At 56.6% G+C, this 22,823-nt stretch overlaps 1 protein-coding gene and 1 long non-coding RNA gene across 4 annotated transcripts; one reads left to right on the top strand and one right to left on the bottom strand.

Annotated features, from left to right (window-relative positions):
- Positions 1-174: 174 nt before the first annotated feature.
- On the bottom strand, positions 175-14,395 carry SLC4A3 (solute carrier family 4 member 3). 3 transcript variants are annotated; one of them, XM_027965233.3, is made up of 23 exons: positions 14,209-14,395; positions 13,909-14,052; positions 13,401-13,563; positions 12,540-12,814; positions 12,301-12,416; positions 11,691-11,890; positions 9,984-10,132; positions 9,633-9,813; positions 9,075-9,210; positions 8,609-8,792; positions 8,119-8,218; positions 7,507-7,691; positions 6,662-6,887; positions 6,259-6,477; positions 5,615-5,763; positions 5,237-5,431; positions 4,583-4,801; positions 3,922-4,011; positions 3,235-3,401; positions 2,523-2,776; positions 2,013-2,182; positions 1,684-1,857; positions 175-511 (listed from the first exon to the last, which is right to left on the bottom strand). In XM_027965233.3, exons 2-23 carry the CDS (start codon positions 13,957-13,959, stop codon positions 434-436), a joined length of 3,681 nt encoding a protein of 1,226 aa, XP_027821034.2. In that variant the 5' UTR covers positions 13,960-14,052; positions 14,209-14,395; the 3' UTR covers positions 175-433. The 3 variants fall into 3 exon arrangements, with proteins under 3 accessions (XP_027821034.2, XP_042100230.1, XP_042100231.1); XM_042244296.2 differs by lacking the exon at positions 1,684-1,857; XM_042244297.2 differs by lacking the exons at positions 11,691-11,890; positions 12,301-12,416; positions 12,540-12,814; ... (1 more) ...; positions 13,909-14,052; positions 14,209-14,395 and adding an exon at positions 10,582-10,981.
- Positions 13,940-22,764, top strand: LOC132659334 (uncharacterized). Its single transcript, XR_009599649.1, has 2 exons — positions 13,940-14,012; positions 15,033-22,764. It is a non-coding gene; the product is annotated as an uncharacterized LOC132659334 (long non-coding RNA).
- The last annotated feature ends 59 nt before the right edge of the window (positions 22,765-22,823 follow it).

The following is a 22,823-nucleotide window of genomic DNA, read 5'->3' as shown; positions in this document are numbered from 1 at the left end:
GGGGTGGGTGATAAGGCCCATCTCTGACCTTCTGTGGTCTCCATTCTCTCCCTTTCCCCCAAGAATTCTGTCCTTGCCTCAAAACTGTCTGATTTTGATGACCCTGAAAACAGAATTCTTCCAATTTCCAGATGGTAAGTATGACCCGAGAAACCAGAGAGGGAACCAAGAAAGTGAAGCAGACACAAGACAAGGAGTGTGGTTATAATGAGCTCAAAGCCTGTGCCGGTCTGGTCTGTGAAAGGACCTGGGTGAGACGAGGTCAGCGCCTGGGGTAGAGTCAGGGGGGTCCTTCTGGCCGAGGCAACAGTAGTGGTTCCAGGCACGTCTCTGGGTCATGAGGAGCCAGCTGGCCCTGGGGTTGGGCTCTGACTGGGGCCCAGGTGTTGATCACTAAAGTGTCAGGGTCTCCCAGCAGCGCCATGGTGGAGGATCACACGGGCATATGAAGTTCGTTGTACTCGTCCTGGCCATCTTCATCAAAGTTTGGTTCAGCATCTTCAGAGTCCAGCTGTAGAAGGTAGTGAAGAGTTGGGAAAGGCAGGGGAAGTGGGCTTGCCGCCTCCTATTCATCAGTTCCTCCTCTGGCTGGCAGCCCTCACTGCCCCCAGACCTTTCCACCCTCACTGTCTACAGGGACCATGGCCCAAGGTTGAAGCACCTCCCTCTGGCCAAAAGCTTCAGGTCACCCTCTAGTGACACCTTCTAATAATAATGATGACAATAGCAGCTACCACGCAGAAAAACTTCCTGGTACTCCGAGCTCCTGGGGTGCCTTTGTACACCATGTATGAATGGACAGTTTTCAAAAAGATGTCCCTTCCTCTAGCTCAGAGGATCCCAGCCTGGACCAGTTTCACGGAAGACAGGTTTTCCGTGGAAAGGATGGCGGTGGTGGGTAGAGATGGTTTCGGGGTGACTCAAGCACATTGCGTTTATTGTGCACAGTATTTCTATTATTATTATTACATCAGTTCCACATCAGATCATCAGGCATTAGATCCTGGGGAGTGAGGACTCCTGCTCCAGCCGACCGAAGCAGGGCTCAGGATGGATTTCAATGCCACCCACCCCATCCGTCCCTCAGCTGTGTGCTTTTGTTCAGGACACAACCTGCACAATTGTCTCCAACAGCCTCTGCTTCCTTCACACCAAACCACACCCTTCTCGTTGCTTTACCTGAACTTGTGTTTAATCATCACCACAATTTCATAAGGGAGACTCTGTTAATAGCCCCATTGTGCTGTGCTTAGTCGCTCAGTTGTGTCCGACTTTTTCCAACCCCATGGACTATAGCCTGCCAGGCTCCTCTGTCCATGGGGATTATCAGGCAAGAATACGGCAATGGGTTGCCATGCCCTCCTCCAGGGGATCTTCCCAGCCCAAGGATTGAACCCAGGTCTCCCGCATTGCAGGTGGATTTTTAACAAACTGAGCCACCAGGGAAGCCCAAGAATACTGGAGTGAGTAGCCTATCCCTTCTCCAGGGGACCTTCCCAACCCAGGAATCCAACTGGGGTCTCCTGCATTGCAGGCAGATTCTTTACCAGCTGAGCTACCAGAAACCCAGGAGCCCCGTTGAGATTTCAGAAGATCAGTCACACAACAGAAGAGACTGGGAGCCAGGCCTCCGTGAATCCAGGGCCCAGGCCCCCTAAGACCAACCCAAGCACCATCCCTTACCGCCTGCAGCTCCCTGTCCTGGAAGAGCCGGGGCAGAAGGCAACGCCTCAGAGGCACTGTGAGCAGCAGCACGAAGGGAAAGGCGAGTGAGGCCGCCGTGGACTTGACCACCCAGAGCAGTGCGATGCAGCCCAGCTGAATGCACGTAAAGAGGTGCATCCGCCAGGTCTTCACCTGGGGAACAGGTGTCGGGTCTCACCACATCCTCAGGGACTCAGCTCCGCAGGTCCCAACTTATCCTCCAGAGTCATCAAGTCCATCTCCAGCACTGGGTCCCTCGGAGTCCCCCCATCACCCCGTCTCCCCATCTCCATGCTTCCCAGCCCTACCTTGGTCACGTAGGGCTGTTCGGGATGGTGTTTTGCCGGCATGAGGATGAGCAATAGACGCTGGGACAGCTGGATACCAGACAGCGATGTGACCCCCATGTACAGGAAAATCCCAAAGAGCACGGCCAGTGGGATCCGACGTAGCACAGCCCCCATGACAATGGACAGACCTGGAGAAGGAGATAAACACCCCCATGATGATGGACAAGCCTGGAGGAGGAGACAGACACCCACAGGACCCCTCCAACAGCCCCTGTGGGGACAGATGAGCCTGTGCAGTCACTGTGATCAAGAGAAGATGGAGCCGGACAGAGAACCAAGGACAGAGAACCAAGGAAAAAGGCACGTGGAGTCAAGGAACAGGTCTGTGGTCAGAGCTGGGGCTATTCATGATGTGTTTGGAAACTCAGAAGAGATCTGGGTCAAGTCAGGGCTGGAGAAAGGATTTTAGGTTCCAGACGACAAGTCTGTGGGGTGGGGGCCGGAGCTTTACAAGGTGGGCGCTCTCACCTACAAGGCTGGCGATGAGCACTCCAGTGACCCGCTGCTCCCGAACTTCCTGGATCTGGGGCTTGTCACCGGGCGCAATGGCAGTGCGCATAACGGTCAGCGCATTCACGTGGGTCACCGAGCGGACAGTGGCAGCCGTGAGCCAGGGCAACCCAAACAAGCCACAGAGCCCACCCAGGGAGCCGATCAGAAGCAGGTCCAGGTGGAAGCCAGAGCCTTTGAGCAGCCTCCGCGCCTTCTGGCTAACGATGAGCCTGGGGGAGAGCAGGAGTGAGGGGCAGGTGGGCACACCCAGCGGGGACCAGAAGTGGACGGAGGACATGCAGAGCAGAGGCTGTCCGCCAGGACCTGCCAGCTTTCTCTCCCAAGCTCTCAAACTGAAGTTCTCACATTTAAGCAAGTTTGAGGCAAATTCCCAATACTGTGGATATTCAAATACCACAAAAGCCAGATGCCAGCTCTCACCACGTCATTGTGGTTTAACCAAAATGAGACACGTGTGAGGATCGCAAACTGAGAGAGCATGCTGCTGCCAGGGTGTTCTGAGGACTGTCAAGTGCCACCCTGCAAGCGGTGGTGGTGACAGACAGATATCCTCTCAGAGCACCTCGGGGACACCGTGCCTGGGTCCAGGGACCCCCCGGGGGCTGCCAGTCCCCCAACCCCACTCCTCCCCAACCTCCTCCACCTGGGGCCCACCCCGTCCCCTCACGCAGTGATCTGTGTCTCCATGAAGATCAGGATGAGGACCAGGAGTGCAGGCACAGCGGCTGCCACCATCATCCAGGGCGGGAAAGGACGCGCACTGCCCAGAGGCGGGATGAACCACGTGCGCTTGCTGGGGGAGGTCACTGAGAGCCCCGTGGGCACCGTCAGCTTCTGCACGGCCAGAAGGAAGACCGGGTTCGGGGATGCCAGCGACTCCACGGGGCAGCTGTTCCCGCCCGGCTCTGTGTCCCCAGCACCAGGGCTCCAGGGAATTGGGGTGTGAACAGCTTTGGGGAAAATTAGTTCTGTAACCCTCCAAAGTCATTGTCCCTCCAAGGGTCTGGCAGTGAATGAGGAAATGATCCACCTTCTCCGTGAGCCACAGAGGAGCTGTCAGTAGACCTGCTCTGGGGGCACCTGTCTTTCTGCCCCTAATCCCACACCAGTTCCTCCAAGAGTCTTGACTAGGGGTCCGCAGACAGCCCCAGACCCCCTGCTGGCCTCCACAGCTGGTCCACATGGCTGCTTCTGAAACCGCGCACCCGCCCACCCCTGTGTGGCACCAGCATGTAGCCACTCCACTAGGAAAGCTGGGTTCCAGCCCTGACTGGCTGCTGGGACAGTGGGGACCTGTTATGGCCAGCCTCTCAAGGCCTTGGGGTCTTGCCAGACGGCATCGGGGCTCACTCACCTGTGTGTAGGTGTCTGTGATGGAGTAATCCACCAGGACCATCACCAGAATGGAAATGGGGATGCCAAAGTCCCCGATGATGCGGCGAGCCTTGAGAAGGACCAGTCAGGGGAAGGGAGCCAGAGGGGGATAAGAGGAGGGTCAGGAGACTGACATGGGGGCTTATTGCCCAGACCCTTCTTGAGCCTGCAGTAGTAGCAGCATTATTCACTCTGTCATGTCTGACTCTTTGAGACCCCATGGACTGTAGCCCAGCAGGCTCCTCTGTCCATGGGATTCTCCAGGTAAGAATACTGGAGTGGGTTGCCATTCCCTTCTCCAGAGGATCCTCCCAACCCAGGGATCAAACTCAGGTCTCCTGCACTGGAGGCGGATTTTTTACCAGCTGAGCTATCAGGGAAGCCTGAGCAGGAGCCAGAAGTCCACTGACCTGTCCCTTTAAACCCCACAGGTGCCCAGCCAGCCCAGGAGGGCATTCCTCTCCTGGTCACACTTTGAGGGCTTCAGACAGGGGCGGAGGGCTGCATGGACTTGGCTGGGTTCTCCCATGACCAGGAGAAGGGAGGAGCCCCTCCTCTCCAGAGCAGAGCCCGATGATGCCAGCAGGAATGGAGGGACGCCCACAGGGACCCTACAGGCCCTACTCCTGCCAACCACACACCTTGCCACCCAGGAAGCGGCTGTTTCTGAACTTGCGCAGGAAGAAGGCGATGAGGAAGGTCCCCAGCATGAGGATGAGGGACAGCAGAGCCGTGTTGGGCTGGTTCCTGGGGCCTGGCGGCCCCTCGGTGGGGGGCAGGGCACTCGCATTCAGGTCCAGCTCCGCCTCCAGGGCTCCCTCAGGGGGGTAGAATGGCAGCAGTGGGTGCTCCGTGAACACCTGGGTGGGTTACAAGGTTGCCCCAGTGCTCACCTGGGTAGGTGAGCCTGACTTCACAGCATCAGTACACACCTGTGAGAGAGAGGGCGGGCCCCTCCCCTCCCACACCTGACCAGGCAACATAACACAGGACATCCAGCTCCATCTCACACACACACCCAAGCCACTCCTCTACACACAGTGACCCAAGGACCCCCAGCCCAGAAGCACTACAGGGCCCCCCTTTCTTCCCATACCGGTGCAGGCAAATCCCAGACTTTAAACCTCTGGCTTTGACTCCCGCGCTTCAGCTCAAATCTGGCTGAGAGCATCCTCACCCTGCCAACGCCCACAGCCTTCCTCCTTGTCCCCTCCCCCTCTGGTACTCCACACCCCATCCAGGGCGCTGCCCAGCCCCCACATAAACCCACCCCCAAGACCTCTGGGGGCTGCCACCTTGTAGAGCTTGTGGAAGGTCTCATAGATGAAAATGAGCGAGATGAGGAAGGCGAAGATCTCCTGGGTGAAAGGTGAGATGTAGCGGACCAGGAAGCTGCCTTCCGCGGCCACTAGGGCGAGGACAAAGACCACCAGCCAGAGGCCAACCCACACACGGCCCGTGAGATACTCCAAGTCCTGGGCCCGGCAGAACTAGAGATCAGCAGAGAGAGGCACTTACCCACAGCCATCTGCCCTGACCATCAGGGCCCCACGGGACAGGGGGGACAGGTGAGCCCCGAGGGAGTGGAGGGGGCCACCCCCGAGGCCCATCACCTGGGCCAGGGGGACAAGGCAGAGCGGGTGACCCCTGGGGAGGGACTGGGTGGCAGTCACCTTGAAGAAGGCTTCTTCAAAGACGAGCAGTGGCCCCGAGAAGCCGACCACGAGCAGCGGCTGGGCCCCCAGCAGAGAAAAGAGGACGCCAAGCACAGCCGTGGACACGATCAGCTCAGACACACCCATCAGCCCCTCTGTCTTCTCCCCTGGAGAGAGCGAGGGTCAGTGGGATAGCTGTTGCCCGGCTCCTTCCACCTGGCCCCCCTTTCTCATCTAGTTTCCCCTAACCTGTCCTGTGTTATGCTGAGTCGCTCAGTCATGCCTGACTCTTTGCAACCGCATGAACTGTAGCCCGCCAGCCTCCTCTGTCCATGGGGATTTTTCCAGGCAAGAATACTAAAGTGGGCTGCCATGCTCTCCTCCAGGGGAATCTTCCTAACCCAGGGATCGAACCCAGGTCTCCCCCACTGCAGGCGGATTCTTTACCATCTGAGCCACCAGGGAAGCCCGCCCCTAACCTGAGGACCCAGGAAATACAGAGCAGTGCCCCCTCACCACCATCAGCACCAGCCCCCCAGGTGGTCACCAGATGCCCCACTCCCTCTCACATTACAGGCATCCCGGAAGTGACCACGGGAACCCCTGGCCCAGGAACGCTGCAGGTGACACTGAGTCCCCTCACCTCTCCTCCTGCCCCTCACCTAGCAGCCCCCCGAAGGTGATGGCGGGGCTGAGGGCAGCGAAGTAGATGAAGAGCACGGCGGCCACACACTGGGAGTGCAGGGCGTCCCGCAGGTCACTGGGGTAGTGCGGGTACCGGCGCTTCACGTCCCGGACAAGCCCCCCAAACACCGAGCCAGTCCGTAGCAGGGGGTCATCATCAGGGGCGGCCTCAGAGCTCCCCAGTTCCATCGACAGTTCTGGGGGAACACAGGGGCTGCTGGAACCTCGTGCTGGGAGCAGGCCCTGGGCTGCATCCTTCCCAGCCCAGGTCCCAGGGCAGAGACGTGGGTCAGGGATTGGAAGCCGGAGTGCAGGACTCAGGAGTTAGACGGGGCCAGGGAGACATGCGTGCAGGGGGCCCCGGGCCCCATAGGGTCAGACCTTTCCCGGGGGCCACGTAGCCACCCTGGGTGGTCAGCTCGGCTTTGGTCTGCTCACGCTCCCGGCGCTTTCTGAGCAGCTCGCGCTGGAAGGCAGCCACGGAGCGCAGCAGGTCTCGGCCTTCCACCTCGGACGGGGGAATCACGATGCTGCCATCCAGGAACTCGCTGATGGCGCTCAGGAGGTCCTGCCGGTCGTCCGCCTGGTAGGCAGCCTCGTGGAATAGCTGGAGGCAGGAGAGGCAGGGGCTGAGCCCACGGCCCAGGGAGGGGGGCCTTCAGGGAGGAGGTGTTGGGCCATCACAGAGCCAGAGGCAAAGGGGATGTTCAGCCACACACACAGGTCCAGGATGCTGGTCAGAGCTCTGACCCAGGTCCCTTCTGGCAGGGAGCCACGGCCCTGAACACCACCCCTCACCCTGGGGAGCGTTCTCTATCCTCCTGGGAGAGTCTCCAGACTTTTCCACAATTCAACAGTGATGCCCAGCATGGCCTTAACAATCCAACCTCCATTTTGATTGGAGAGTGCCCACAGCCTGCTGGTCAGTAAGTATTTTGAACACCATCCCTGGCTAGAGGGCCCTCCTGTCCAAGCCCTGGAGAATCCTGCCTCCCTTTCAAGCCTCCTATCACATCCAAAGCTTCGGAGTCTGGGCTTCTCTCCTGCATCCACCTCCCTGTCCCCCGGCCCAAGGCTCCCTTTTCTGTCTTACCTCACAGCTGCCACCACCACTCCAGAGTACTGCCTCCATCCAGGGGACGCATAGCACCCCTGCATCCGTGGGTACCACTGGGGGGCAGTGAAAGGGATGGGGAACAAACAGGGCTCCGGGGAACAAGACCCACCTTGTCAGACATGAGGGTGGCAATGGAGCGCCCAAGCTCATGATAGTCGGTGCTGGTGTGGCTTGGCCCCAGCATCACGAAGAGGAAGCGAACTGGCACGGGGACCTCAAGCACAGACTCCAAGAGTACGGCCTCGTTCAGGCGCACAAAGGCGGCCGCTGGCTGCTCCAAGAAAGGCACACAGCCTGGAGGGAGAGCAAGGCGCAGGGTGCTGGGCAAAGGGGAACAGTCAAGGCAGGCCCTGCGGGGGATATTTGGGGCCATCATGTACCAGTTGAGCAGGTTGCATACTGCATAAAGGAACCCCAATCTAAAGAAGCCCTATGTTTGTATATTTATTATAATTTACCAACAGGTGGAAATCAAGGGTATTAAGGAAGAGGTGCCTTTGTCTGATTCTCACAAAGGTGCTAGATGGACTAGCAGCAGGCCAAGATAGCAGAAAACTGAACAGGAAGCAGACAGAGGATTAGGGAAGAAAAGGCTGGGGCAAGATGGGCTGAGAGGAAGAGAAGGGGCAGATTGAGGGTCTGGCCAAAGTCAAGACAAGCAGACTGCAGTGGAGGCATCCACGCCCCGTAACCCCTATCCCCAGTGCCCAGCCCTCCTTACCCACGAGCACAACAGTAGCCTCAGCATCTTCAGGGATCTTCTCCAGCAGCTTCAGGCTTTTCCCCCGGTGACCATCTCCCCCAGGCATGTGCAGGGGCTTCTGAGGACGCAGAACTGGAATAGGGCTGGGACCCAGACCGGAGGCCGTGGCAGGCCCTCCCATCCCTTGCTCCAGGCCTGGACTCTGCCTCCAACCCCTGGATCTGGGCCTTGCTTTCTCCCCTCACTGCCCCCAACCCAGCCAAGGTGGGGGCTCCTGGTGATGTGCCCCACAGCAGGAGGGGACCAGCCCAGGATCTGGACCCCTCCTCCAAGCCCCACCACCACCGCAGCTTTATCTTATTTAACTGGCTCCCCTGGCCCTGCCCCATGATCCCACTTAAACCTCCTGTTTCTCCATGCCTAGCTTGGCACCAAGCATCCAACCTTCCTGATCCACTCAATGAAAGCCTTGCTGTCCCCCAGCCCAGGTCAGAGCAAAGCAACTGACCTCCTTGGCCTCAGGGTCGTGAGGCCAGAGTGGGGCTGGCTCCCCCAGGTCATCAGCCATGGTGGGCACTGCACCGTCAGGGCCGTGGCTGGGGGTTGGGTGGTGATTCCCTAGGACCGAGTTCACACTGGAGCTGGACGCATTTCGGGGAAAGAAGCCACTGTCCTTGTCATCATTGGGATGGCTGGAGAGAGAACAGAGGGGGCAGGCAGGTGAGCAGGAGAGGTCCTTGGTGGCCTGAGGTCATGGGAAAATGACATATGGAGGGTCGGGGCTTCCATTCCCTCTACCTCAGTGTAAGAAGGAACTTTCTAATAGTTGATACTTTCTAATGGGTGAAGGAATGAGCTCTCCGTCGCTTAAGGTATTCAAGCAGACTGGAAACAGCCACTCGAGAGAGTCTGTGTTCCTGGAAGGCAGCTGAACCTGAAGGCCATCCCCCCTCCCTGGCGCTCCAGCCTGGCACCTGTGTTTCAGCAGCAGAGTGCGAAGGACACTGGCCCTGTCCTCCGGCCGGATCTGGTCAGACACAATCATAGTCTCCACCACGAGGTGCGCGATGCCTGGCAGAGTGGTCTGCTCCAGGTCAAGAAGGGCAGCCCCTGGGGGAACAGACGGGGAAGGGATCTCATTCCCATTAGACATAGAAACACCACCCCCCAACAGTGGCCTTGCTCCCCCAGGGGCAGGCAAGTATGCTGGGTGAGCATAGCATCCCATATGCCCAGGCAGATACACAGTTCCACATGGCCACAGCCCAGCCCGAAAGGGATGGAAAAAGAGAGCACGGGGTGAGGGCACGGCCCCTCCTTGCCCAGAGAGAGGTCATCTGTCGGCTTACTGCCTGGACAGATACCTACCGTGCCGCAGGTATAGAGCCAGGTCCCCAGGCACAGCCCCGCCCCTCAGAGTACGGCTGTGCAGACCCCACATTCCCGAGGGGCAGCCAGGCCTTGCCTGGCCCCAGGGCATCATCCCAGGAGCTGGGCAGCCTGGCACCGGACGAGCTCTGCAGCGCTCCTACCGTGGGCTATGGTCCTCCTGAGTTCCAGCAGGCTTCGGAAGGAGAGCGAGGCCACGTGGGGCTTCCCCCAGCGCTCCGTCTCTTCCTCCACATCCTCCTCAAACTTGATCCAGCGGGCCGTCTCCCGCCAGTGGGGCTCCTGGCTGCGATCCAGCATCAGCTCGTTCAGCTCCACAAACACCTGGGGTGAGGTGTCCAGGGTGAGGTGCCCAGGGTGAGGGCCTGGGGGGCCGCAAGTGGGCCCGGCTGTCCTGGGGATGTGGGTGATGGGCCAGGCAGGCAGGGAGGGAGGGAGAAGGTGGGAAGAGAGGCGAGAGGAACCGAAAGGCCCATCCCTGCAGGGTCTGGTACCTCATGGGGCCGCCGGTCCAGCTGCTGCTGCTTCTTCTTCCTGCGCAGGACGGGGGCCAGGCCACTGGCGCTGCCCCTCCCACTCTGTGTCCGAGATGGCTTCTTGACCAGGTGCCGCCGCACGCCAGGGTTGTCCTCCAGCCGGTGACCTGCGGAGAAGGTGGGCTCAGCCGTCCCAGGGCACCAGCTCAGGGCCCCCCGGGGTCATGGCCAGTCTACTTTGGGGGGGAGCACCACAGTCACCCAGGGGCTACGCCAACAAAACCACATTTTCCAGGGTGGGGGGCCACATTTCATACATGAGGAGACTGAGGCCCAGAAAGGGGACAGGACTAGTCCAAAGTCACACAGGGGATGCTGCCTAAGCCACAGGGAAAAGGCGGACCCCCACCCAACCCAGGCCATGGCCACTGCCTCTCAATCTGTAGAACCAGGACCCACAGTACGTCCCCAGGCTCTGCACTCTCAGCCTTTGCCTGTGCCCCCTGGCACCCATGTCCCCCACGTGCGTACACGCAAGCAGAGCTTCCATCCCTCTCTCCCCACGCACCCCTTCCAGGCCCAGAGCTGGGACAAGGCCAGCAGCCCAGTTACTCACAAGCTAGTCCCCCCGCCATCGGGCTCAGCTGGCCCCTGATGGATTCCCACAGGTCATAGTCCTCAAAGTCCAGCACAAACATCTCTAAGTCCTCTGAGGTCAGCGAGTCTCGAGGGCTGGGGGCTGGAGCCCTCCCAGGGACCTGGCCCTCAGCGCCCCCGGGCCCAGGGCTCGATGCCCCCTTGGGCTCTGTGATCTCCTCCAGTGGGCTCGTCATCCCCTAGATGGCCGAGACTGCAGCCCCTGCTCCTTCCCAGAGCCCTGGCTCTCCAGAGAGATAGGAGCTTGGACAGCGGTGGTCTTGGTCCAACCAGAGCTGCAAGTGGCCGGCCTCCCGACCCCGACTCCCCAGGTCCCCAAGCCTGCTTCCTGCTGCTTCCAGCCCCCACGCTGGGTGTGTAAACACGCGCTCCCCTGGCCCCCCCATCCCGCTGCCGCGCTGCTCCTGCGCTGCCATCGGATTGTTCCCGTCCCTGTCCTCAGGCCCTGGCAACTTTCCATGACGTATTGAGCTCAAAGCCCTCCCTCCAACTCCTCCCCCCACCCCAACACACTGTGGTTCCAAGGGGGAGGAGGGAGGGGTCGGTGATGCCCCTGGCCTGGGCACAGCGCCCCATGGGTGATGACAGGTGGCACAGAAACCAGGGCACTGATAAGATGGAAGGAATGTGCCGAGATCACAGCCAGGCCCAGTCGAGGGTGGTATGGTGGGAGCAAGGGGGCCCGACACAGGGAGTGGGAGGGCCAAGATGAGTGGCCCAGCCTCAGGGGTCTGGTTCGGGGTGGGGGGGTTAACAAGAGTTTTCCCCAAGGAGAGGAGCCTCGGGAGAGGGGGTAAAAGGATGTCTCTAAATGTCATGTGGGGGCTGCCTCATTCCAGGGGTGACTCAGAGGACACAACCAGGACGGAAGGGTAGAGGTGTCGCCAGGGGAAATCTCAGCTCTGGCACCCGAGGCATAGTCTGGTGAGGTAGTGAGCTCCCTGTCACTGGCCACATTCCAGCAGGCAGGGATACCGCAGAGGGGGCTCAGCCCTGGGTAGGGGAGTGCACTGAGCTTCTCCAAGGTCTCTCACAGGCTGGGCACCCCTGGGAGTGGGTGTCACTCACTCTTCATATCATCCAGGTCTGCAGAGCCCAGCATCTGGGCCTCCGCCTCGTCAGTGGGCACCTGCTGCTCCGGGCCGCCTGGGCCGCCCAGGGCACTGCCTGGGCACAGCCGCTCCCTCAGGTCATAGCTGGCCGACGGGCTCCACGGTCGGCCCTTCTCTCCGGTGACTCGGGAGATGCGGGCCCGGGGACTAGGAGAGCTGAGGAGGCAACACGGCAGCCTTGAACTTGTCAGGGAAGCTCGACAGTGATGGGCCAGGTGAGGGGGTTCCCCTGCCCTCCCCCAGCTTGGGACTGGGCTGGATTTCCCCCCCGGGGACTAAACACAGGCTTCTCTTGGGCAGAGAAAAAGCTTATCTCCACCTTCCTGAGTCCATCATGCCGGTCCCCAGGTCCTCTTTGTCCCATTCTCCTCTCCACCTAGACACCCTCTCTCTCCTGGAAGACTGTCCCTGTCAACCCTCTCGTCCTCTCCTACTGGTCCTTCGTGCAGAGAAGGGGCACGCCCTGCCTGCTTCCTCTGCCCTCTTCTCTCGTCTCCTCCCAGCTTCTTCTCGGGGGTTCAGGAAGGAGCCTGGGACCTGCGCTGGACTGGGCCAGAGGCCAGTACCTGACGGAGTGCTGGGGGCTCTTGTCCGAGCTTGGGCCCACCAAGGGCAGGGGCTTGGTGAAGGCAGCCCTCCCGGAGAGGCCAGGACTGTCATCCTCGTCACTTCCAATGGAGAACTGTGGATAAACCGCGTGTGCCCTGGGTCCGTGCCCCAACTCAGCCCCAACCCCCCACTGCCAAGCCTCCCCTCCTCTCTGCGCCCCTCCCTGAGCAGCCAGCCCCATTTCGGGGGTCCCTACCTTTGCTTTCGGTGGGGACCCTGGGGGTGGGGGCTCCGCAGGTTCAGCCTCAGATTCCCCCTCTTCTTCCTCTTCCTCCTCCTCCTCATCCACTCCGGCTCCCCCCTCCTCCTGGATGGGAGGGGTCCCCTCAGAGGGGGGAGCAGAGGTTTTCTCTTTCTTCCTCTTCCTCCTGGTCTGCCGAGCAGAGGTGGGGGGCAGTCGCCGCAGCTTGTGGGGTGGAGGCAGGCGCGCCGAGAGCGGGTGGTGGGTGTGGTGGGATGTGTGTCGGTGAACTGGGGGTGCAGGAGAGCCGGTTGGGGCCCCCACAACAGAAGAGGGCCCCTCACCACCCTAGGGGCACACACCTTATTATTCTAGCTCAAGGCCGCAAAGAAGGGCACCCTGGTCCTTTCTCCAGAGTCAGGCTCCCCCCAACACCTGTATCCACAGCCTATCATGGGTAAGGCCTGGTAGAGTGGGGGATGGAGTGATGGAGAGGGGAAGATGGGGGTATGAGAGGCCAGGATACAGCAAAGAAAGTAAAGGTGGAGTCAGCTGAGACAAGGAGGGGAGGAGAGGTGGCCTAGAGGAAAGGGCAGGGCCAGAGAAAGGACAGAGCCTTGAGGAAGATGAAGGTCACCAAGAGCGGCCTCGGGCCCATCTCCCTACATCTCCCCTCGGTCTGGGGCCCAGCTCCCCTGGCAGGCAGACAGGTGATGGGTGAGTGAGGCAGGATGACTTAACACGGCGTGGTGGCCCAGCACAGCGTCCAGCATAAGATGGCCCTGGGTGACCCAGCCAGTGGTGAGCACGGTGATGGTGGCAAATGAAGGTGATGGCGGTGAAGGCGGCCACACTAGGGGTCCCCGGGCTACCCACACTCAAAGTCCCGCTCGCTGTAGCTGCGGCTGGGCTTCTCAGGGTCCCAGGCCGGGGGCTTGCTGATGAGGTCCCCAAACCTGCTCACAGCCAAGGTCTTGCCCAAGTCATCGTCCTCCTCCATGTCTGGACTCAGAGGTGGCTCCTCCAAGGGCACCCGGACCTGCAGACCCAGCAGCCTCTCCTAAGGACCCTCGACCCATGAACTTGACACATCTACCCCAACTCCAAGCCCCAGGAGGAGGTGGGGGAGACCAGTAGACCCCATCTTCTACTCCCTGAGGCCCAGACTGGGGTCAACCTCCCAGGCTCTCAGGGCTTGGGACCAGAGGGGTCAACAGATCAGAAAAATACCAAAAGACCCTCCCTCCTTCTCCATATCCCTGCCCAGCTCCATCCCTGGATCCGGAGTGGGGTGGTCCCAGAATCGACCAGAGGACACCCCCACCTCCTCCTGCGGTCCCTCCCCCTCCTCTCCTCTTCTCCCACCCCCGCAAGCGTCAGTCACCTGGGGTAGGGGGGAGGCGCCCCCGGGTGGCGGGATCACTCCGTTGGCCATGTCCGGAGAAGCAGCTTGGGAGGCTCGGACTCACTGAGGGACCCGTGACCCAGGTGAGAAGAAGGGGGCGCTGCGCGAACCTAATGGGGAGCCCTGGGGAAGGAGGGCGGGGTCAGGAGTCTCACGCCGCCGCCCCCTCCCTCTCTCCGGAGCCGGATCCCCCCGGCCTCCCCAGCGCCCATCCAGGCCCCGCCGCACCCGGGACGCCCCCGGGCCGGGCGCGCCGCGCCCCGCCCCGCCCTGCGGTACCTCGGGGCTCCGGAGAGTGCGAGGCCTGGGCCGGCCGCCGCGCCCCATCTCCCTCTGGCGCGGGCTTCGGGGCCTGTCGCCACGCAGGGTTGGACGGCCGGGGGGCGCCCGCGGCCGCGGGGAGTCGGGCGGACGCAGGCGCCGGAGCCCGCAGCCCGCGGCTCCACCTCCTCCCGCTTGGCTCCGCAGCTCCGCCGCCGCCGCTGGGCCGCACAATGGGAGCGGGCGGGCGGTGACTCACCCCGCCCCGGCCAGCCCGGCTCCCACGCGCCGGCCCCCGCAGGACCCCACCTTTCCACCAGCCCCTTCTCCCGTGCCCCACGCGTTGCCCCGGGCGGGTGCGCCGCCCTCCACTCCCACAATCCCCAGATTCACGCCTCAACCTTGCTTTTAGCCTCCCCTCCCCGCAAGAGTTCTGGAGGCGACCCCTCCTCAGACGCCAGCCCCTCCGACCGTCAGAACTGGGCTCCCAGACCTGGGGGAGCTCCCACCACCTGTCCCTTCGGTCCGACATGGCCCCAGATGCCTGCCGGGCACCGCCCAACATTTGACCTTGGCAATTACCTCCCCTCCCTGGGCCTTGGTTTCTCCATCGTAGCCAGAGGGGCCTGGAATCAGGGTGTTCCAAAGTTCCCTCCAGCTCTAAGATTCTCTGGCTCAGTTTCCTCAACCTCCCCCTCTACCACTCCCTGAAGTAGTCACTTCTCCTTTCCCAAGGGCAAAGTCTCTGGAAGGCGACACTGGATCCCAATTTGACCCTCTGGGGTCTGGATGAAATGGCACTTAGCACATTGCCAAGTCCCTAACTGCCCCTCACTTTACAGCTGATGAAGACACATCCCTGAATCCTTAGGAGAACTTAGGAGGATGTGGCAAAGAGAACCCAGGATGGAGCTGATGGGCAGGGGAGAGTGGCACTGGCCAGACCCAGGAGAGGGAAACCAACATCACAGGTGGGGTACAGGGTACTGGGCATGATGGGCTCAGGGTGGGAGAAGAGGTTTAACCCTGTGACCTTGGATTCGTAATTTACCCTCTCCCAGCCCTGCCCTCTGACTCAGATGGTAAAGAATCTACCTGCAATGCAGGTGACCCGGGTTCAATCCCTGGTGGGGAAGATCCCCTGGAGAAGGGAATGACTATCCACTCCAGTATTCTTGCCTGGAGAATCCCATGGACAGAGGAACCTGGTGGGCTACAGTCCATGGGGTCGCAAAAGAGTGGGACACAACTGAGCGACTGACACACCCACACAGCCCTGCCCTCAGCTGGGTCTCACTCAACCTGAAGGAAGATTTTCTACATTCAGAGGCGACAGCAAGGAGAGGGGAAGGCAGCTAGAATCAGCTGAGCACTTTGTCCAGTCTGGGCCCTCTCCATCCTCCTCTTGGCCTCATCACAGCTGAGAGTCAGGGAGGCTGTGACCCTGCCATGGTCGCAGCTGGGAAGTAGGCTGCTGACAGAGCATCTTCAGTGTATGTCCCGGCCACCGCCTGTTACTGCTCCCAACCTCTTTCAGCAAAGGAGAGGTGGTCAACCTTCCAGGCTCATAGGGTGTGGAGAGAGCGAACCAAGACGCCCATATTAGAGGCAGCTGGGTTTAAGTAGAGTGTGTGAACTGTGCCCCGAAACTCAGGGTGTGAGACCCATCTGTTACAGGTTGAATTGTGCACCCTCCCCCACCCATCTCACACACACACACACACACACACACACGCGCGCGCGCGCGCCACCAATTCATAGGTTGAAATCTTAATCCCCAGTACCTCCAGTTCAGTTCAGTTCAGTAGCTCAGTTGTGTCCAACTCTTTGTGACCCCATGAATCGCAGCACACCAGGCTTCCCTGTCCATCACCAACTCCCAGAGTTTACTCAAACTCATGTCCATCGAGTTGGTGATGGCATTCAACCATCTCATCCTCTGTCATCCCCTTCTCCTCTTGCCCCCAATCCCTCCCAGCATCAGAGTCTTTTCCAATGAGTCAACTCTTCGCATGAGGTGGCCAAAGTATTGGAGTTTCAGCCTCAGCATCAGTCCTTCCAATGAACACCTAAGACTGATCTCCTTTAGAATGGACTGGTTGGATCTCCTTGCAGTCCAAGGGATTCTCAAGAGTCTTCTCCAACACCACAGTTCAAAAGCATCAATTCTTCGGTGCTCAGCTTTCTTCACAGTCCAACCCTCACATCCATACATGACTACTGGAAAACCATAGCCTTGACTAGACAGACCTTTGTTGGCAAAGTAATGTCTCTGCTTTTGAATATGCTATCTAGGTTGGTCATAACTTTCCTTCCAAGGAGTAAAAGATGACCTTATTTGGAAATGAAGTTATACTGGGAGAGGGTGGGCTCCTTTTCTAATACGAAAGTTGTTGTTCCGTTGCTGAGTCGTGTCTGACTCTGTGACCATGTGGACTGCAGCACGTCAGGCTTCCCTGTACTTCACTGTCTCCCGGAGCCTGCTCAAACTCATGTCCATCGAGTCAGTGATGCTATTCAACCATCTCATCCTATACCACACCCTTCTCCTGCCTTCAATCTTTCCCAGCACCAGGTTTTTTTCCAATGCGTCAGCTCTGGGGATCAGGTGACCAGAGTATTGAATGGTGTCCTTATAAAAAGGTGAAATGTGGACACACACACACTCGGGAGAATGCCGTGTGAAGTTTGGAGCTGAGCTGCCACCAGCCCAGGAATGACCAGAAGCTGGGAACAGATCCTTCCCTTGGGCCTTCAGAGGGAACACAGCCCTGCTGGTGTCTTGATCTCAGACTTTCAGCCTCCAGAGCTGTGAGACAACAGACTTCTGTTGTTTAAGCCATTTTGTTCATGAAACTGTTGGGGCAGCCCCAGCATGCTAATACATGACCCAGTCCCTTATCGCTCTGAGTCAGGTAACTCGGTTCCAAGTCTCTACCTTGTGTGCTTTGGTGGAGCCTACCCTTGCTCAGAGGTACAAAGGAACCTGGGAGTCCCCCACCTTGGGAACATTTCCCAGGACCCTCTGACACCTGGTTCTGTCTGGGGCCTCAGGCTCCATTTTCTAGCCTGTAAAGTCAGATGGCAGTACTTTAATACTGAGACAGCTTGGGGAGGGTCTTGCCAACCTGGTCCCTGGATATTGATGCCTTAAGGGCACTGCACAACTCGTCCCTCTGAGGCTCCACCCTCCCAAGGGATTAGCACTGAGCACAGGTCTCGTCTTCCTAGGGCCCTCAGACTCCCATCCTCTTCCCAGTTGGGGAGTTCCCCACTCTGCCCCCAGTCAGAAGCTTTGGTCTCTTGCAAGCCCTTTCTTCTATCCCCTGGGGAGTGAGATGGAGTGAAATCTCTCCTTAGAGGGTCTTTGGACACCTATGCTCATCGCTCCTTCTGGGGTGGAGAGAGAAATGCCGATGGCCCCAGCTGTTTCAGACCAACTTTTTTTTAATAAAAAAAATTTTTTTAAGATAGTGGGCATTCCTGGTTGGCACAGTGGTTAAGATTCTGGGCTTTCATTGCTGTGGCCCAGGTTCAGTCCCTAGTCAGGGAAATGAGACCCTGCGGGCCCCCACAGCGCAGCCAACAACAACCACCCAAAAAAAAGGTAAAGGTAGCAACCATGATCATTTCATCACCCTAAATTTAGGTACAAACCACTTTAATATTCATATTCTCATGCGCTCACAACAGCCCTCTAAGGTAGAGCATCTTAATCCATTTGACAGTTGAGAAAAGTGAGGCTCATGAAATGTGACTGACTTGCCTAAGGTCAAAGGCTCCTAACCAGCATGGCCAGGAATTGAACCCAAGGGCCTGTGGCTCCATGTTTAATGTTTATCCCCATGCACTACAGTGCCCCCTGCCCTCACCACCACACCTTGGTGCTTTTCCATAGCTGTTAAAGACCCAGTGGAGACAAACAAATACATTTTTTATATTTATAAATAAATATATACATAAATTTATATACAAATATACAGATTTATTTTGCATACAAAACAAATTTGTATACAATAATTTTGTATATAAAACATATTTTGTAAAAATATACAAGTTTATATAGCAAAAATACACAAATAAATAAATAAACCTTCCATGCCCGGAGAACAGACTGAAATATACCACTCACTTCTGAGACGAGTTTTTTAAGGAGACCGCATCTTTGCTACCAGAAGCCATACAGGGGAAGGATCAAGCAGTGCCAGTTCGGAGACCAGTCACTGGTAATTGCATGACCTGGAGCAAGTTATTTACCCTCTATGGGCCTGATTTCTCATCTGCAAAACGGCAATTAGAACAGGATTGATGGGCTTCCCTGGTGGCTCAGTGGTAAAGAATCTGCCTGCCAGTGCAGGAGAGACAGGTTTGATCCCTGGCACAGGAAGATCCCACAGGCCATGGAGCAACAAAGCCCGTGCGCCACAACTCCTGAGCCTGTGCTCTGGAGCCCAAGAGCCACAACTCCTGAGCCCACATGCTGCAGCTAGTGAAGCCTGAGCACCGTAGAGCCCGTGCTCTGCAACAAGAGAAGCCTGCACGCGGCAGCTAGAGAATGGCCCCCACGCACTGCAAACTAGAGAAAAGCCTGTGCACCAACGAAGACTCAGCACAGCCGAAAACATTTTTTTTTTAAGTTAAAAAGAAAAAGAACAGGGTTGTTAAGAGGATGACATGAACTCCTCTGTGTGAAGCTCTTAGACCAGTACCTGACACATAGGGTTCGATAAACATTAAACTAGCCTCAACACTACTACAAACCAGAGACACAAAAGCCCTCAGGGAACTTGCAGTTTGAAAGATGATGAAATGTACACACATGGAATGAGTGAAAACTGGCTGACATCTCAAAGGGCAATGTGTCTTGCAGCCAAACTGAAGCTACCAACCACACCAGCTCAGAGAAGACAAAGATGTGACGCAAAATCCACCTCCACCAGGCAGGTTCTGACACTCCTTGGCCAGTGGACCAATCTTTGCATTTATAACCCTAACTTGGCAGGATGAAGTTTCTGGAAGACAGTGAAGTGTAGGTTCAGGTTGCTCCACGCTGTCACTGAGACTGGCCTGGAATTCCCTCTTGCCAATAGCATCTCCTCCTTGCTCCCCAGAACAGACCACCCAGTGCTGAATGCTGTTGACTGGCCTCAGAGTGTGTGTGTGTGTGTGTGTGTGTGTGTGTGTGTGTTGAACGCTGTTGACTGGCCTCAGAGTGTGTGTGTGTGTGTGTGTGTGTGTGTGTGCTGAACGCTGTTGACTGGCCTCCTAGTGTGTGTGTGTGTGTGTGTGTGTGTGTGTGTGCTGAACGCTGTTGACTGGCCTCTGTGTGTGTGTGTGCTGAACGCTGTTGACTGGCCTCGGTGTGTGTGTGTGTGTGTGTGTGTGTGTGTTGTGTGTGTGTGTGTGTGCCAGGCTCCTCTGTCCATGGAATTCTCCAGGCAAGAATATTGAAGTGGGTAACCATTCCTTTCAGGGGATCTTCCCAACCCAGGGATCGAAACCAGCTCTCCTGCATTGCAGGCAGATTCTTTACCGCCTCAGCCACCAGGGAAACCCCAGCCTCATGGTGAACAAGACCTTTTTTTTACTAGAGAAGCAACATGGCTTTGATAAAAAGACCAGACTCTGGAGTTAAGAGATGCTATATATGCCAGTTCAATGCTTGGCACAGAATGGGTGCATGATAAATGTGTTCGGCAGGTGAGTTCTTAACTCCTGGATCACCAGGGAAGTCCCAATCAGATCAATTATGAGACAGAGACAGAGAGACAGAGAGAGAGAAGCCCTAGTCATTGCACAGAAATGCTGTAATGTAAAAGTAGTCTCTTGACCATTTGAGAAAAACCAAGATAAAAATTATGTTGCTTTTTATTCTTCAAAGGATATATATATTATTCTACCAAAGGTGGCACCTTTGTGATATCTCACATTTAAAATTCATTTGTAAATAAAATTTTTAGTACTGGCCCATGTTGACAAAGATCAGACATTTTATACTATAAGAGGCCTGGCGTGCTGCGATTCGTGGGGTTGCAAAGAGTTGGACACAACTGAGCGACTGAACTGAATTGAACTGATTGTTACTCTGCAGGGGTTTATCCTGTAGTAGTCCATGTGCCCCTCAGTAAACCTGACCCAGCTTTGAAACAAACCCCTCCCAGGGCTCTCACCCTACGGAGTCCACCTTTCAGCTCCAGAGGTGCGGAGGCATTTGCGCTGGGGTGCTGTTTTGACATGAGTCTAGGTCCTTTCGTTCTCCTTTCCCAGACAACCAGCCTGCTTTAGATTTCATTATTTGGGGGAAATGGGTGACACAGAAAGCCAGCGAGCCTTTCTGCCTTTTGTTCATTCAGAGCCAAAGTCTTGGGAAACCTAGGAAAGTTTGAAGAGGAAGAAAAAGAAAAGGTTGGCAAGACCTGAAGTGTCTAGGCCAGGAGCTGGGGGCGAGGAGGGAGGCAGAGGAGCTACTCTTTGCCTTCCCCCATCAGCAAAGAAGGAGGTTCCCCCACACCCCAAGGTGGGGGCCAGGAGGAGGCGGTCAGTGAGTCCTGCCAACCCCACGGGATGAGGACTTGAAATAAAAGCTTGTGTTGAAAATGTAATGTTTCCTGCACCCCAAGTGTGTAAACTGAGACCCCCACACTCACTCTACGCTCTACACCAGGTGCTGGGTACACATCAGTGAAGAAAACCTGACGTGGCCGCTGCCCTTAGGCACCTTACAGACAATAAGCAAGCAAATGCATAAATTTATAATTATCAAATGGGACAAGCGCCATGGGGGGAAAAGCATATTTACAGGGAACATAGTTACAAACGTGCTCTGTGAGGAGGAGACAGTTATGCAAAGACCTGAATGGTGAGAATCAGTCATGCAATGAGGGGTGGGGTGGGGAAGCAGGAGAAGCACTCACAGCAGAAGGAAGAGCTCTGGAAAAGCCCTGTGGTGGGAAAGAACAGCATCGCTGTGGGGCTTTGGGTGCTGAGGATCTGTCTGGTGGTGGGCTGTGGCAGCCCGGGAACCTGGTGCCACAAGGAGACAGATTTAAAAGGACTAGAGGGTGGGGTATCCTGGAAGGGCTATAAGCATATACGGTTTCATGGAAAGAGAAAGAGCATGGGTTTGGGATCCAGCATCCCCTTGGTGAGAATCACCTTTCTTAACCTGAGTCTCAGCTTTCTCCCCTGGAAACTAGAGATCATACGTTTCCTTCAGGAATTGTACCGAATGCAACAATGTCAATGAAATTATTTGAACAAAGTGCTGGTCTAGAGCTTAGTCACTTCAGTCTTGCCCAACTCTATGACCCCATGGACTCCTCTGTCCATTTGACTTCCCAGGCAAGAATACTGGAGTAGGTTGCCATTTCCTTCTCCAAGTAGAACAAAGTAGATGGCCATTACGATGACATTCTCCTATAATCTTTCCCATCCTCATGACCCAGCTGCAAGGTGCCCTTCCCCAGTCCCTTCCTGGGAGGTAAACCCCTTGAGAGCCAGAGCCTCATATCCCACCCTCTTCTCAGAGAACCTAGCACAATTCTAAGAGTTCAATGATGTCATGGCATTGAAGGCCAGTGCACAAGTAATTTATAGTAACTAATAAACTGAAGAATGTTTCTGTGGAGGGCATAGAAGTCACTAGTTTCAAGATGATCAAGTGACCAACTATGGGCCAAGAGAAATATGTCATGGCCTACTCATGTCTCGGGCTGTGTCTGAGGTTCCCTTTGAAGCACCCTGGAGAAACAGCCACTCATAAACACCCAGGCAGAAGATGCAGTCTTTCCTCTCTGCTTACGAAGGGCTTTTCAAGGCAACAAAGCACGTGTATTAACTAACAGGCAGGGTTTTTTAAAACCAGCACTATTTACTGCCTCATGGTTCACCTAGTGCTTCCAAGTGTATCCCACACTCGACAGTGTTGTGACCTGGGTAAGTTATTGATTAGTCTCATCCCCTCACTGTAGATGAAGGAGCCACAGAGCAGTAAGAGCAAGTTGCCTTACTATGGTTAAATAGTGAGATGCAAGACTAAGACATAACCCTGGATCTTTCGGATCTAAATCCCCTGTGCCTTTTCATACATGACCATCATACACGCTGACTCTTGAGTAGGTGGGTGCAAAGTACTGCACACACCCAGAGATGGGCAAAGTAACCACACAGAACAGCAGTTAAGGTTCCAGCCACGGCTAACCAATCTGGACAGGGTCGTCTTAGAAGCCACTGCAGCGTCTTGGCAAAGGAGGACACCACCCTTCACTCCACATGATGTGACCCGTCAGCAAAGACAATACCTCTCCCATTAAGAGGGAGAGGTTTTCAAGTTGACCTGCTCCTCTTCTTCCAAAGTCTTCACAATCGAAGTTTACATCACTCAGTCTGGCCATTGATCCCCATCCCAGAGCCTCATAAAAATGTTTAATATAATTTTTGAATCATAAGAGAGTTCTAAAATATTTTTCAATAAAAAAGTTAAAGAAAAAACCTCAATACCACTCCTCTCCTCCATCTACCTTGTCCCATCTTCACCCACCTTTTACTTAATAAAATATTTCATGTGTGTGTGTGTGCTAAGTCGCTTCAGTTGTGTCCAACTCTGTGTGACCCCATGGACTGCAGCCTGCCAG

The sequence above is a fragment of the Ovis aries genome, chromosome 2 (assembly GCF_016772045.2).
Source record: "Ovis aries strain OAR_USU_Benz2616 breed Rambouillet chromosome 2, ARS-UI_Ramb_v3.0, whole genome shotgun sequence".
NCBI lineage: Eukaryota > Metazoa > Chordata > Mammalia > Artiodactyla > Bovidae > Ovis > Ovis aries.
This window is presented reverse-complemented; position numbering and strand designations above follow the sequence as displayed.